At 39.3% G+C, this 15,233-nt stretch overlaps 2 protein-coding genes across 7 annotated transcripts in view; one reads left to right on the top strand and one right to left on the bottom strand.

The window, feature by feature from the left end:
• LOC105281766 overlaps positions 1–2,095 on the bottom strand; it is a 54,783-nt gene extending 52,688 nt beyond the window's left edge. For 2 of the 5 annotated variants that reach the window (XM_011343223.3, XM_011343221.3), the window contains exons 1-2: positions 1,680–2,095; positions 143–988 (exon numbers count right to left, since the gene is read on the bottom strand). The gene's annotated coding sequence lies outside the window, so the exon portion shown is untranslated. The remainder of the gene's footprint in view (positions 1–142; positions 989–1,679) is intronic. The other 3 variants (XM_011343225.3, XM_011343226.3, XM_020032410.2) reach the window with 2 other exon arrangements.
• A 4-nt stretch (positions 2,096–2,099) lies between these two features.
• LOC105281763 (dopamine receptor 1) overlaps positions 2,100–15,233 on the top strand; it is a 79,333-nt gene continuing 66,199 nt past the window's right edge. The window contains exon 1 of one of the 2 annotated variants that reach the window (XM_011343217.2): positions 2,100–2,288. In XM_011343217.2, coding sequence (XP_011341519.1) covers positions 2,115–2,288 — 174 coding nt within the window. In that variant the 5' untranslated portion in view covers positions 2,100–2,114. Of the gene's footprint in view, positions 2,353–15,233 lie in introns of both variants that reach the window. The other variant, XM_011343218.3, reaches the window with a different exon arrangement.

Here is a 15,233-nt window from a genome sequence, read left to right as displayed (position 1 = left end):
TCATGGGGGCGGGCTAATTTCATTCTTGATCCCGTGCATTTAGTTCTGCTATCGACATCCGCTCCGGAGAGACCCAAGAGCGTTAATTCTCGAGTGTGGAGACACCGAGGAAATACGCTGGCCGACAAGGGTTGCTACTTACACTCGGAGTTTCTGGAAACGGCGATGCCGATAGCCGCCATTTCGGTCTTCCTTAATCTCGATTAATCTTGATTTATCATGAGATCTGTCGGCTCGCTCCGGCAAAGCGAGACGCGACACGTTGTTGCTACACCCTAGCTCTATCATCTGGCTCTTAATTAACTGCCTTCTTATGATTCAATTAATCAGCAATTATTTGTCCCGTCAACAGCGACGAGAGGGGGTTCTCCTACGACGGCATTTAATATTTGTTAAGCGCAAAATCCCGCCATTTGTCGTACCAATGAGGTTTATGTGCCAGATTTATTCCACTCTGTCCGTTGATTTAAAACTTAATTTAGTAATTCTATCTCCTTAGTGGACGTATCTTCAACTGAAAAATCTTTGTTTATTATTTTACATTATTCACCCTCTCAAAAATAAATAATACAGCAACTTTGCAGGTTGTCATCCGTTTAAGCGTCACCGAACAAATGCAGAGATTTTTCATAAAAAATGCAGAGTGACGAATGACACCGAGAGAATCCATATTCTTCCGGCTGGATCGTTGTCTCGCGATCATCGTGCAGAAAATACGTTCCCAATATCTATTCATAGTATGCGACCTGATGTGTAGAGCTGAACTTTTCCCCTGACGGGCGAATGAGGTGTGGCCCATTTTTCGGTTACACCTTCGAAAAAGCTCTTGAGCCGCAACGAGGATTCTTGATCGAGTAAGAAAGGGTCGTGGTGACATGGTCTCATCTTACCCCCCGATCGAGTTATTGTCTCGTCCTGTAATTCGTCGGGCAAGAGAGACGAATCCGTCCTGAGATGCCTCTTCGCTGTTGCGTCGATTTTGTCGAAACTACGAGAGATACGTATCGGTTTTTTTGCGCAACGTGAAAGAGAGAATCTATCCGACTATCGGCGCACAGACGTCGCGCGAGTAATCGGGGTAATCCTCAAGCTTTTTACATGGAAGGGATCAGTGCGCGATGTGATCTAGTGATCTTGAGATCTATCTTAGAGACGCGGACTTATGCGTTCTGAAACGTATTTTACGAGCAACAGCGCGTCGTTAAGATTAACAGTCTTGATACGAGTACGTTATCGCACCGCTTTTAAGTCTCGCGCTGGTTCGAGCTTTTAACGTGCTCGCTCGTATTGTAATTACATTTTTTACGCGCGCGTAAGATTATATCGTTCATCAGAGATTATATCGTTCGAAGATACGTTCATCGTATGTTCACAAGCATAGCGAGTACGGCAAGTGCGATTAAAAATTCTGCCGTGTCGAGCCTATCAGACGTTTCCTCCTTTTTTATCTTTCCCTCACCTTCTACGTCGGAATTGTTTCGTTCGCGAAAGGTGATGGATCACCCACATACATATATAATGCCGGATCGCGCAATGAATTCAAAATTATGCGTTTTATCGTTTCGCCCCGTTACTCTTTTTTTTATCACGTGGGCAATTCTTCATGTAATATAATTCATGTAGAAATGACACTAGTTCATCCCTCCGTTTAAGAACTAAATTTACTAAATTTACATTACCGTTCAACAATTGGTGATCATCTGTGATGTAGAAGTACCGCCACTTTAAATCTTCAACTGTAATTGGAAAATACCGGCAGAGAAAGAGAGAGAAAAAGGAAGTTTCAGATTTTAAAATTTTACACAAAAGATCAAGAGAATCACGTATTACGAAGAATAACGAATCTACGTCATCATGCACTGCACACGTTCATGTTCTCTTCCGCCTCACCATAAAGAACTAGATCTCGTTGATCTTTTACAGTGCACCACACAGCCGAACACGTTAACAAGCGAACATCTTGAAACAACGACGATTATGGTCGTCCGCGCGCAGCAACCACTACATACGTCTTATGCGACATCCCGTGGCCGCTTCAACCCCGAAGAAGTTTTTTTATCTTCTGCGCCTCCTGTTTCTTCTCTAGTCCAACGTCAGAGAGAAAGAGAAAGAGAATGGCGCGCAGGGTGGTTGCACAAGAATGGTGGATGCTGAGGGCCGGCGGGGGCGGATTCGGCCGGGGGTGCGCGCCGAAGAGAGCGCGCCGCTCGCTCTCCTCAGGACTCCTCGCGGGAGAGTCAGTGCGCGGCGAGGCGCGCCAGCTGCCGCACGTCATGATTCTACCCCAGGTGAGCGACGATGTACCCAGACACCACTACCACCCCGTCGTTAACAGGACGACCGCCGAGAATCGTGAATATACACTCAAATGATAGTCCCATCTGTGCATGATGAGTGTCGACGATCTTTTTACGTTGGTTCTTCATTTACGTCAGCACGAAGCAGCATGAGTAAATCTGTTCTCCACCCCCTCGGCCTTCTGTTTCCTGCCATCTTCTTGTCCATCCTCCCTTCTCGCGACACTCTGCCCTATGTGTTACGTGTATACGTACTCTAATGAGGATTATAGGGAAGGTTGAGGGACTGAAACTGAAAAAAAATAGAGAAAAGGCAGAAAAAACTCGTTGGTGCAAATATGCAGTTACGCGAATATCGCAGTGATGTGAGCGACGGCCGGCACGAAATCTCTCTCGCATGTTTTGCCTCGAGTGTCCTGACGCGAAGAGGAACGACTTCTCAAAGGGTTGTTTTTAAAGACGGAAGTGAGTGGAAGAAGCGAGATCTCTCGGCCAAGATCTCTTGAAGAGATCGATCCCGTTCAGTGGATTGTGCTCGAAGAGTAAAACCGTTTCCTTCATATGTGCTACCAGTTTCGTGTTTCTGCGTATTTGGAGATTGATAATGGCGGAGTTGCTGCATTTCAAATTTCGTGAAAAATTGAAATTGTAAACGTAAATTGCACCGCTGTCTTCAATATTGTGCAGTTTGTATAATAATACTGAACGCGACGAGAAAATCGATTCATCCAACGGCGCAAAATAGTTTGTGGATAAAAATAAACCCAAAGATAACGTCCAGGGCAGAAATTTTGATTTACGAGAATTGGCGTATAACCCGCATCCGAACTGATGTTAACTTTATCAGTTCGTATAACAAATCCTAAAAATATGTATCGACCTTTTTCCTTGCTTCGTGAAATTTCATGCTAGACAAAGGAAAAAATTAAAATTTGTTGTCGGTGAGCTTGGCAGGCAAAAATATTAGTAGCATCATTCAAGAAAAGCATTCGAATGAGAAAATTTCGCTTTTCGCGAAATGAGCTATATCGAAATTTTACAACTAGATTCCCTCGGTTCAGTGGATTCTCGCGAATATCTCGAGCATTCTATCGTGAGTGAGTTCGAGCCCAGGAACTTTTCTGAGACGCACGATACACAGAACTTTATGGACAATTCCGTGAGTCGCCGCGGACTTTCCGTGAGAGTGGCTTTTCTATCGCCGCAACAGGTTCTCGTATCTTTTAATCGTTATCGTCACGATAATGCTAATTTTCCTATCACGTTCTACCGTGGACTGATCATCAATCGTCGTTTAGTGATCGACGATCACTAAAAGATGACAGAAAATGGCAAAAACAGAATATGAAAGTCTGTTTCTCAAAGAAATTGAATGTATGCACTCGTTACGCTTTGTATTTGTCACTCAGCCACATAGTGTAACATATCTTTGCATGTGCTTATCATGATCACTGAGGAATGCATAGAATTATCAAATTTTCTATTTTAACATTAAAAATTTAAGAATTTAATGTGTACAAAGTAAACTTAAGAACTTCAATTTTTTAAACAGTTTGCTCATATAAAATTTGCGAATAATTAAGACACATGCATTTATGCTAAGTATTTAACAGCAACATTTTATGTATACTGTACCAGATATTGCGGGAAATAATTAGGTCATATTTTTGGAGAATCTACGTGTCTAGTCGAGATATTATTTCTCGCGAAATTGAAATATATAATCCTTCACGAAGAAGATATTCTCTCTAAGAAATTAGAACGTGAAATAGAATGCTTAAAACGATTTGAGGTGAACAGCTTTTTCACGTCGACTATAAAATCTATACTGTAAATGACAATGTGATATTTATCGCGTCCATAAACTTTTAGAGCCACATAACAATCTGATTTTAAAACTAAAAATTCTTCATTATTATATATGCAGTGGCATTGTGAATATAAGAGCCCTATTTAACACGCTTACGACTCGACAAGCTTTTATGATCACCGTATTTCTAAAAGCGATTCAAGATCAAGAACTGATCGTAACTGTGAGCGTTTTATCTCAATTGGCAAGATGCTTTAGGATCGCAATTTATAAAATTTATGTTAGATTTAAAACGAAGATATAAATAATAAATCACACTTGTGTGCGCTGACACGCTGAACTTCATAAATTTCTGCAGTTAATCCTTTTCTTAATTTCTTATGGAAGAGGACGTACACGAAAATTGCGTATCTTCGGAGCGGCGGAACTTTAATTTCGCGGGAAAGTAGTTGAAAGGAAGCCCCGTATTCCATCACGGAGTGCACTGGCCGTTAAGTTACGTCAGCTCGACGATTCGTAAAAATTACTTTCCATCGGAACGAAGTTTAAGAGAGTCTTTAAACAACCGAAGTCGACGCTATCCGGCCGGAATACCTGATCGTTCGAGAGAAACGGTCTCGAATCGGCGTAGCGGACGCGATTAATTCGCCGAAAGACCAAACTTTCGAAAGAGGTCGATCCAAGTGGCATTGAATGTCGTCGCGCGTGTCGATGGGCTCGTGTTTTCAAAGGTTTAAGAGAGAAATTAAATGTTTTAGAATTCTACTTTTCTCGAATTTTCCATGGAAAACTTTATTAATTATAGATGGATATATACCACTGAAAACTGATTTGTAATTCGCAGTGAATAAAGTATTTATGATTTCTCAAAACTTTGATCTCATAAACTTTTGCTACTTGGATATATAATAAATTATTTATCTTGTATACTATTTATCTCCATTCCTTCGTTTTCGATTCGATTTTATATTATTTAGTAATATCTTTTGGCCTTCGTGGTTTTAATTTTTGTACTTTTGGGGGGTTATCTTGTTAGCAGCTAATTTATGTAGTAGACAATATAAATATTTGGCCGCCACTACATAATTGCTTGTCCATAATTAACTGTGTTTCCAGCTACAAATTACATGTAATTGTCTGCTTATTAGTATCAGCATCCTTACGTGGACCGAGCATGCCTCTCCCGAGGGGTCCTTCAACAAAGTTCAAATGGTTGACCAGGCTCGAAGGGTAGCTTCTGAAACGTGACTTTCAAATGACTTTCAAATCTTGTTGGAGTAAAGGACTCTTTGCTTACCCGCAGTGGTAGGGTAGACTCTAATGTCAGTCCATTAAAAGCAATTACGGAAATGTCTTCGAAATGCCTTTTACCTTGCGGTATTTCCTTCAATCGCGTTCCAAGAGCGGAAAGAATATCTTGCGTGCGTTGAATGTCTCGCATGCAAAGAAGCTCATTTCGAATGCGAAGATTATCTGCATGATACACGAGGAACTGTGACATTCTGAAGAATACGAACTGTGATGAACCCCTGTTACGCGAGATAATAATAATTAACTCCAAGTTATTTAACGGGCAGAAATTATTAAATGTTTTAACTCACTATCTCGCTTACTCCTACTGCACAAGTGATGGCTGCAGATTCTGAAAAGAGTCTCACTCAGTGCACTCTTTGACGTTCAGTGTGGTGAACAAATTAATACGCTATCTTTGTATATCGTAACAAAACTCATTAAAGCTACTATGTAACACCGTAAAACGAAACATTTTTGTTTATACTCGGCGAACCACAACACGTTGTGACGTCATGTACTACACTTGGGAACGTGTATCTAGCGTATCTGTAAGCGCAGAATACTTTGTTACTCAGAAAATACACATATTTGAAAACAGAAGCTCCAGCTATATAACGCACAACAAATATGAAACAAGAGACTTAAAAAAATAGAAAATACGCAGGATTTGTAATAGACAGGAACTTCGAAAGTTGATAATTCTTTACAAAAACAATTTTATTATTTTTTATTTTACTATTTATGTATATATAAAAAAATATTTGAAAATAAAAAAATAGACAACAGTTATAAATAAATGGCATGTACAAACAACATGCAGTTAAAAGGAGAAAAACATTGGAGGATACGTATCACGTTACTTTGTGTCTGCTTAAAGTAATTGTTTTATTTATTTATAACCATTTTGTTAAAAATTCTCAAGTTTCCGTAATATTTCCAAAAGAAATATAATATATAATAGATCTTCCTGCCGCAATGTTCGTCGTTACTTAATATTACTTAACATTTTACATAACAAAGGAAATGGGCTTGTTAAAGAACACTAAACTTAAAACCAATTAAAAAGTGCTTAGCAATCAACATGGCCGCTTTACTCATTTTCTTTAGTATTACAGTAGACAAATGTGGTTTTCTTTCGTAAGTTTAAGGCGCATTAAAAACTTTTCTAACTACGCAGAGCTATCCTACGTACCGAGTATCATCAGTGCGTTCGTGGCAAGATGAGAAACGAATTTCTTTCCACAGTGCAATGAAAAGTGGATAGTTTCGTATATTGCCGCGCAAGTGCGAGTACTGTAGCTGCTGAGGAAAATGGCAACTACAACTATTCGATTCTCTCGTAGAGACCGAAAGGAGAGCTTAACGTTGCGATATGGACGCGCGGAGGCGAAGTTTAATCTCCGAGCGAACCGTTTCTGCGGTTTGCAATCGCCAAGTTTCCGATTTTCCGCCGAGAAACTCTGGCGAACTCCGCGACTGGACCCTCCGCGAGGGTTCCTCCTTTTCGCGGCACAGAATTCATCAGATGTTAAAGTTTGCGACCATAGACAGCATGTCGGAAATTGCCTCGGCAATCCGGCTTTTAACTGGGCAAATTTTTCTGCCGGAAGAGAAACGCGAGTGCTGTGAACCAGTGTCGCTTACGATGTCGTTCCGACATTGATCATTTCGCGAAAATAGATACAGTAAACGTCCCCACGAGAATAACGGCTTTCGGGACCTCATTTTACCGCGAAAGTTTCTCGCCTTGCCACACATGCACGCACGCACACATATACAGTTTAATTGAGATATGCTCGGAACATAATCTTCCAAAGAAAGTTTCAAGAGCAAGAGTCGTCCCTATTGCAGAACTGTCTTGAAATCATCTATAGAACTAGATATGGAATTGTACAAAATTATTTTATTAATCCGGAATACTAATGCTTCAAATTTTACAATATGAAAAAGAAATTAATTTTAATATTATAAATATTTAATCAGATATTGAAAACGTTGAACAAATTTTAATATTTTGGATATATAAAACTAAATCCTGTACTTAAATATTTATAGCGACGGATACACATAATTTGGTGCGATCGATAATTATATACTTAAATTCAAATTTTAAATTTTGATATTATAGAAGAGAGCCGCGCGAAATTAATAAATTTACGCGGCGCATATTCAACTGCATGATGTAAAAATAATGTATTTTTAATAATAATCTCATTAATCCAAAATAGTAAAGCTTTAAATATTTCAATATGAAAAAGAGAATTAATTTTAATGTTTGGTTAAATATTTAATCAAATATCGAAACCGATACAAATAACGTTGAACAAATTTTAATTTTACCTTAGATATATAAAAGTAAATCCTATACTTAAATATTTATAGCGATGAATACACATCACACACACGCGCACACACACACACACACACACACACACACGTGCGCGCGCGCGGAAATTAATACATTTTCTTACATTTACTTGTGACTTTATAAGTTATTATCATTAAAATTACATTCTCTTGACTATTTCTCTTCTTTTTTTCTTCTTCTCTCTACATCTCAATTTTCTCAAATTCTTTTTATTATAAACAAAAATTTAATCTCACTCAAAGAGCGTATGTTTACGAAACCTAAAAAGAACATGGACATCGAACTGAGACAATCAAGAAGTTTGAATCGTGAATAAGTTAATGAGATATTCGCCCTTACAATACCACAGGGACGCTGCGTCCCTCGCTTGTAGGATCCTCGAAATATTCCCATTTTGACAAAGTGAAATTTCTCTTCGACTTTTATTGCTTCCCTGGTGCTCTTTCCTGGAACGCCAGATCCAATCGGATCTTTGGAATAAATCGGATTTGGATCGGGGAAGGACTTTGCCGCGCGCGCGATGGCTCCGCCTACTCTCACAAGTTTTCTGACAATGCTTTTAAGTTATCGCGTGCGGTTCAAACACTTAGTTTCGTCGGAAAATGCATCCCCGATATAGCACAGACGGTGGGAGAAATGCTGTTTCATCAGGATTACGATACCTGGACTTCAGTTCGGAGATTCCGTTCGAAGTTACGTCTTTAGCGTGTATCTGTGGATCTACGAGCGATCGTTCATGATATTAATCTGATCTTCGCCGCTTCGCGAGACAGCTCACGATGAAAATTGCAGATTAGCTGGCTACCAAGATTTTCCCTTGTAGAAACACGGGTTTTTCTCGTGTTTGTGTATTTTGTAAGTAATCAGCGCGCTGAATCGGCCGCACGGGATTACCTCGTATCTCGCTTTGTTTAACCGTTAACCACTAACGTGTAACAATGTAATTAGCGATCGCGATCTGCGAGTTGTGTGCGCGCGTGCGCGCAGAAGTCTTCCATCTTCCGAGAAATTCCGACCATCGGGCTCGCGCTATCCCAGTACTTCGAGAAATTCGCAATTTGATGGAATGTAGCCTGCCATTCGTGGCTCGTCGCTTTTTCCGACATTTCCTGAGGATTGTCTCGAGCGGATTTAGATCGGCGGGACTCTTCTGCGAAGCGTGAATGCTTCTTCCATCACGAAGTGTCACCGTTTACCGTACACCATTTGCCCGGTGTCTCCCTGAAAGCAATCGATCGACTCACCTATAATACCGATACTTCTACTAAAACGTCACGGCGATTCCGTCGGCAAAGGGGAAGTTTATACGTTCCCTTAAATTCCGTACAATACGCAAGTTTCGATGGGAGTTGTAATGGATGTACTTGAAGGCTGTACCGATCTTCGAGAGCGTTTAAGATTCAGCCCTTCTCCATGGCACGATACGCCCTTATCGACTTTCCCGCCATCGCGTTTCTCTGACAAGAAATGTTAATGCGATCACGTCACGGGGATCCACGTGGCTCGCGATATCCTCGCGAAAATAATAAATGGATCTGCAATCTCCTCCTGGAAATCTTTTTATCTTTTCTGTCATGAATAAAATCGATTAATGTTCTTACATGCGACGACGCAGGTGATACCACATGATGGGAGATGAGGAGAACAGTTAGGATCGAGGAAAGTATTATCGTACCTTTGTTTTAGTAATAAAAAATTCTGCACATAATTCAAGTTGCTTGCATTTTGCATATCTTTGCATTGTGCACGATTTGAAAGTGATTATTATTTATTATAATTTTAATATGGATCGTGGAGTTGTATTTCACTGAATGCATTGTATGCGCGCGAAAATACGTCTCAGAATAATTCTCTTAGTGTAAGATTATTAAATATTCGATAATTATATAATTATCGAATAATATTCGAGTATTAAATATATATATTTCAGAATCAGAATAATTTGCGTGGTTACGTGATGGAGTGCGTAATTTGCGAATTCCTTCCTGATAGTTGCACAAACTCGCCTGGCACCCGTCAGCTGAAGCGCACCATACTATTTACATATAATCGCTCATGCCTCACATCAATAATCAATGAAAGCTCATGCCAACTTGCACTACTCGTCCTTTGTGAAATTCTCCAGAGCAATCGGAGTTGTTGAAATAATTAGTACCGATCCGTGCGGCTTGGCGTTGGATCCTGGCGAAATACCTGCGGAATCCATCGCCGTCGCCAATGGACCATGGTCAACTGCAATGTTCCATTTGATGGCACATCCATTCGCACGACGATTGCACGCAAACCTACTTCCGCTCTGCACTCGACCGCGTTTATCGGCCGCGCCTGTTGCACGTTACGGAGGATTAATTTAAGGGGTGTGCGCGAGTATTGTCGCTGTGTGATATTCAAGTCGGAATACTAACAGCTTAATTATTAATTAAATTTGTCCTCGTTTTTAATAAACTAACAGCGATAGCAAACTTTCCGGTTGCGTTGCAAACGGGAAAATTTTAATTATGAGAAAAACTAAAGAGAAAATTAAACGAGTGTAGTACAATAAATAACCAAACGGCAAAAATGTATACGAGTATGTATACGAGGTATTTGTAGAACGTCAGGTGAGAGCCGAGTTTGTGAGTATTCACTTTGATATTGGCTCAAGTTCAATTATTCGAAATTTCATTAAAACTTTCAGTTTCCAAATTTAGATTAACATCAACTTCGGTCATAATTAAAGTTGTTTCGCGCTATAAAAAAATTTATAATAAAAATACGTTCTTTACATTGTTAAAGCCAGGATAATGAAGGAACTTCCTATTTTGTGGCATATAGCATTTACGCTTCTATAATAATAATAATAATAATAGTTTTAGTTTAGAATTTTAATACAATATTTTTTTAATATTACTTGCACGCTTGTTATTGTTAAATGAAAATAATACATTTGCTGAATGAGAGGATTAAAATAGGTAACAATACTCCGTAAACAATCATGCATTCCAGCGCGCCTGTTTCATAAGTCAAATTTACGAGGAAACTAACTTATCGTTGATCACAGCTTCATCGTTTCACAATGTTCGACCAAAAGTCCAATTTCCGATTTCCGATAAACATTAAGCAAATACACGCCGCACCTGCGACGCTCTACTTGTATTTGCATGGTAATTACTAATTACCAATCTTACCAAAGCTTTGCTCCCGGTGAGAATCTCGAAAGTGCATCGATGCTGACTCAACAGTCCAAGATAATTATCTTTGTCCTTGATAACATTAGGAATCAATGGCAGAAGCTAATTAAACCGAGTAAATGGAGATGCCGAATTACGAAATACATCCTCAAGACACGGCGATAGATTTATCTCGTTTGATCAATCCTGTTCAATGTTCAATATTAGTTTATCTCGTATTGCAATATTGTTTTTGTAATTGAGGTTAATAATCTGGAAAAAAGTCAACACTTGTCTTGCAATTGGCGTTGTTGAGATTAGTATTGCGCATGGATAGTCTCTCTGAAGGTACAGTCAAGTTACGCGAGAAAAAATTATAATAATTAAAATATTTAACTCAATCTAGGAAGCGATTAGTTAATCCCGGAGAAATAGAATTTCGTGATATTTCGTGCACAAGGCGAACGTTTCCAAAGAGACGATACGTCGTGTGTATGACGGAACACTTGTTGAAATACGCCGCGCTGTGCAAAGACAACTCATAGTCGCGTAATTGCCTGTGTATTATATCATGCGAGTAAAACTACTGCGCCACGTGTATCAAACCGTATAATATTAAACAACCACTGCGGTAATCCACGTTCGCAGTGCTTCTTCTAGGATTTTCGAAGCTAGTGCACGAAGCGGTTGCGTTGTAACTACACAGGAAACCGTACTACGCCCTAATTGCACCCTCGGTCTACCGGCATTAAACTAGATTTGCGAGTGGCGTTGTAACTTGTGACGGAGCACGATAAAACAAACATAAAACAAAAGACCTAATCTGGCTCCGTTTCGATGCACGGAACAATAGTTTCGCACAGCGTAAGGGGATACTTTGCGATAACCAAATTACCTCCTGGGCTTGCATCTTGCGCGATTCTTGCGTTGTGAGCGAGCTTCATTGCGTTTCCCTCGTAATGAGATCTGAGCGTTTACGAGTCAGCCAATCTCATCTCGGGAAAATTTTCGGGAGAACAAAGCCACGTTGCGAAACGCGACACGTTTCTGTATTCAGTGATCTATTCATTATATTTAGCGCGATTTTTTTATCGTTTCATTAATGATAATCGTGTTGTAAAATTCGAAACAATGGTTTCATTGTTTTATACATTGTTATTTTGTTTCCTTTATTTATTTATTATTTATTTATGTATAATAGGAAATAAGGAGAGCAATAGAGCGGTACCGTTCCAAAGGAATTGCCCCCCTAACAAATTCTGCTGTCGACGCTGGTAAACGTGAAACTAGATGAATATGGATGTTTTCTTTCGCGTACGGTACAAAAGTTTCGCGGTCACTTTCCTATCCTGGTTTCGTCATTAACCGCAAACTATGCCAATCGAAGAGTGCCGCGAAAGGTTCCTATAGTTAGCCTTTGTATAACGCCGATGCTTGGGTCAACGAGCTGTTCAATATGTAGGCACTTAGATGCCCGCAACATGCACACCGTTAAACTTAACTAAAGCTTCACGTGAGATACATAGTATATATACCTCTATAAACTTATTTCGCCACACAACAGAAATATGATTACTCGTCCCCCGCATGTGACGTATATTTTCATACAACGCTGCTCTACCATTGACGTTATTAATCTCATGAAAGAAAAATAATTTTATTAATAATTTCATAGATAATTTAATTGGGATTTGTGACCTGTCCCACGCCCGGATTGATTATTACTAATTAAACGTGACAACATCAAACCTGTCCAAATCGCGAACAAATTTAACCAAAACGACATAGACATCTCCAAAATGATACGATTATTGAAATAATCGCTTATTAATGAGGATTGTAATTACTATATGATTTATTCAATTTGATAATATTGCGGTTATATTAAAGCCGCATGTGTTATTCGATCGGAAACATTCGGACGTTCCAGATTTTCACTTGTTTGGATAGATGTTGGTCCAGGTTTCGGGTCATCAATGGTTTCCTGAACTCCGTCAATTGCAATTTAGCAGAAGGCTTCCGCTCGTTATCCTTTGTGCAATATCCGAATGCCGACGTTGCACAGAGGCTTGTCAACTGCGAGTACAAATATCCGCACTATCTTACTGCCGTAACTCGCTGTATCCCATTCTACTAGCCATTGTACTACATATGTCGAATCTCGATCGACGTGAATGGTTGAAATTTTCGCTTTTCTGCTTCAGGTCTATCCTTTATATTTTCAGTTTCCTCGTCGGCAGAATCTTGGCTACGTAACAGAAGAATCTTCCCAGGGAACAATAAGGGATCGCAGGAAATTATACTGAGCTGCATTTCATAAGTATCGCGCACTTAAACACGTTTCATTATGAAATGAGATTTATGAAACAAAGTTCAAGAAGTCTTTCGACCTGACAGGAAACTGCAGACTTCATTATTATCACGAACAGAACGCATAGTGTTCCAGTACCTCTCCTCAACTTTTAGCGTGAACGTACTTCCGGCGGGATGACTGTCGCACACTTTAATTCACGACTACTGCTTGTTGGCATCTCGCGAATGCATTAATGTCGTCGTTTCCAACTGACCGAGTTGCCGCGACTGCTGTCACGCTCAGAGCAAACGTTTATCGCCTCGTTAAGTGTCATTAAGGCGAAATTACTCCTTTCCGAGCACTTTAAATAGGCTGCGATTTCGTAATTAAGACACATTAAAAAAAAAGCGCTATGCTGCTACCTTTTCTTTAATGCGAGATGCAATGATTCACGTAACGTGCGAGAACGCGACTATTGCCAAGTAATACGTGTCGTAATTTACCTCTTATCTTTATGTTTGATTTTATGCACTTATCGTAAATTCGTTCCTGATGGTATCTTAATCGTGTGAATTCCAATACTCCGGTAATATCAGTAATGGCGACTAATTATCGGTTTTCAATGTGAAATTAAAGCCAGAGCGACAGGACGCATCGCATCACTCTTGAGTCAGGCTGCTTTCAGCACGTTGCAAGATAAACCTGGAGTTTGTACGTTTGCATCTATTGGCGAGTTTGAAGAGATAGTACGTCGAAGAGAGCCATTTCCTTCGTTGCTATGTACGTATTTTCGATCCTTCCACACTATCGTTTCAATTCGCGAAGCTCGTTCGCGCGCAAAATAGACCCCACAGTCTTTAATCGCGTTTCCTCGGACACATCTGGTGCCGGAATTAGCTTTCGCTCAATTCAGCGGGGATATTCAATGGAGGAAATAAGCGGATACCTCGTTATAACAGAACGAAATAAAGCAATTAATGGAGGTAGCTCTCCTTGGAGAGTTTTGTCCTTTTATCGCAAAGCTTGGAATTACACCAAAGAAAGGAGTGGCCATTATATTGCAAACATCAAAAAGATTTTATTATAACAGTAAAAACTGGAGAAAAATATTATATTTGAAATAACAATTGTTTAATCATAACACACTTCTTATTATAATTATTATAATTTCATCCTTGAAAAAAATTTAATCAGAAAATACGATTTTAAAGTAAAAACAGTGCTACTACTTGGATACTTTTCTATAAAAATTGTGATATTAGAGAATTGTACCGATTATATTTAACGATTCTACATTCATTAAAATATAAGTATAATAATATATATTCCAACAAATAGATATTTTAAATATATTAAATAAAATAAATTTGTGTACGATGGAAAAAGATTTGACGCTACTTTAAACTTTAGCAACGCCAATATTTTTTTCATGCCACTTATTCGCGCGATCTCGAATATCGTGATAAGATAAATAATGTTTTCAATCATCTTTTGTGCTCGAAAAGTTGAATTTTGTCGTGAAAGGGTCACGCGATAAGTGATGCAATTAAGATATCTCCACAATCTTTCAGTCTGCTTCCATGATCTCTCTTTGATGGAAATTTCTTAGTCATTAGTTCGTAGTCTAGCAGTTTGTCACATCGCCATTTGTCATTCCGCCTCATTCTTTCGCGTTTCGCATCTTCTTCTCCAGCGAGAATCAGAGCTACAGCTTTCTTCGCACAATTACTCCTCTATCTATCGCTCGGCTTTTGTGCTCACTTAATGATCCGTAGGATTCGAGAGCTTTGCGAAGTGGCGTAAGGGTCAGCTCACTTTGAATTAGAATAATCTATTCCGTTTGTCGATAACAAATTAAATTATCTTTTCGAGCACTTTTTATATGCTGTAAAATGCAGATCAAAGAAATCCTCAAGAACGTTTCAGATATTACTATTTGTAATGACACTTTTAAAGACAGAGATTCTAAAATGACTTAATTCTTATTAGCATTCGTTAGTTCAACAATTTTATCTGTAATGGT

The sequence above is a fragment of the Ooceraea biroi genome, chromosome 2 (genome assembly GCF_003672135.1).
Source record: "Ooceraea biroi isolate clonal line C1 chromosome 2, Obir_v5.4, whole genome shotgun sequence".
Taxonomy (NCBI): Eukaryota; Metazoa; Arthropoda; class Insecta; order Hymenoptera; family Formicidae; genus Ooceraea; species Ooceraea biroi.
This window is presented reverse-complemented; position numbering and strand designations above follow the sequence as displayed.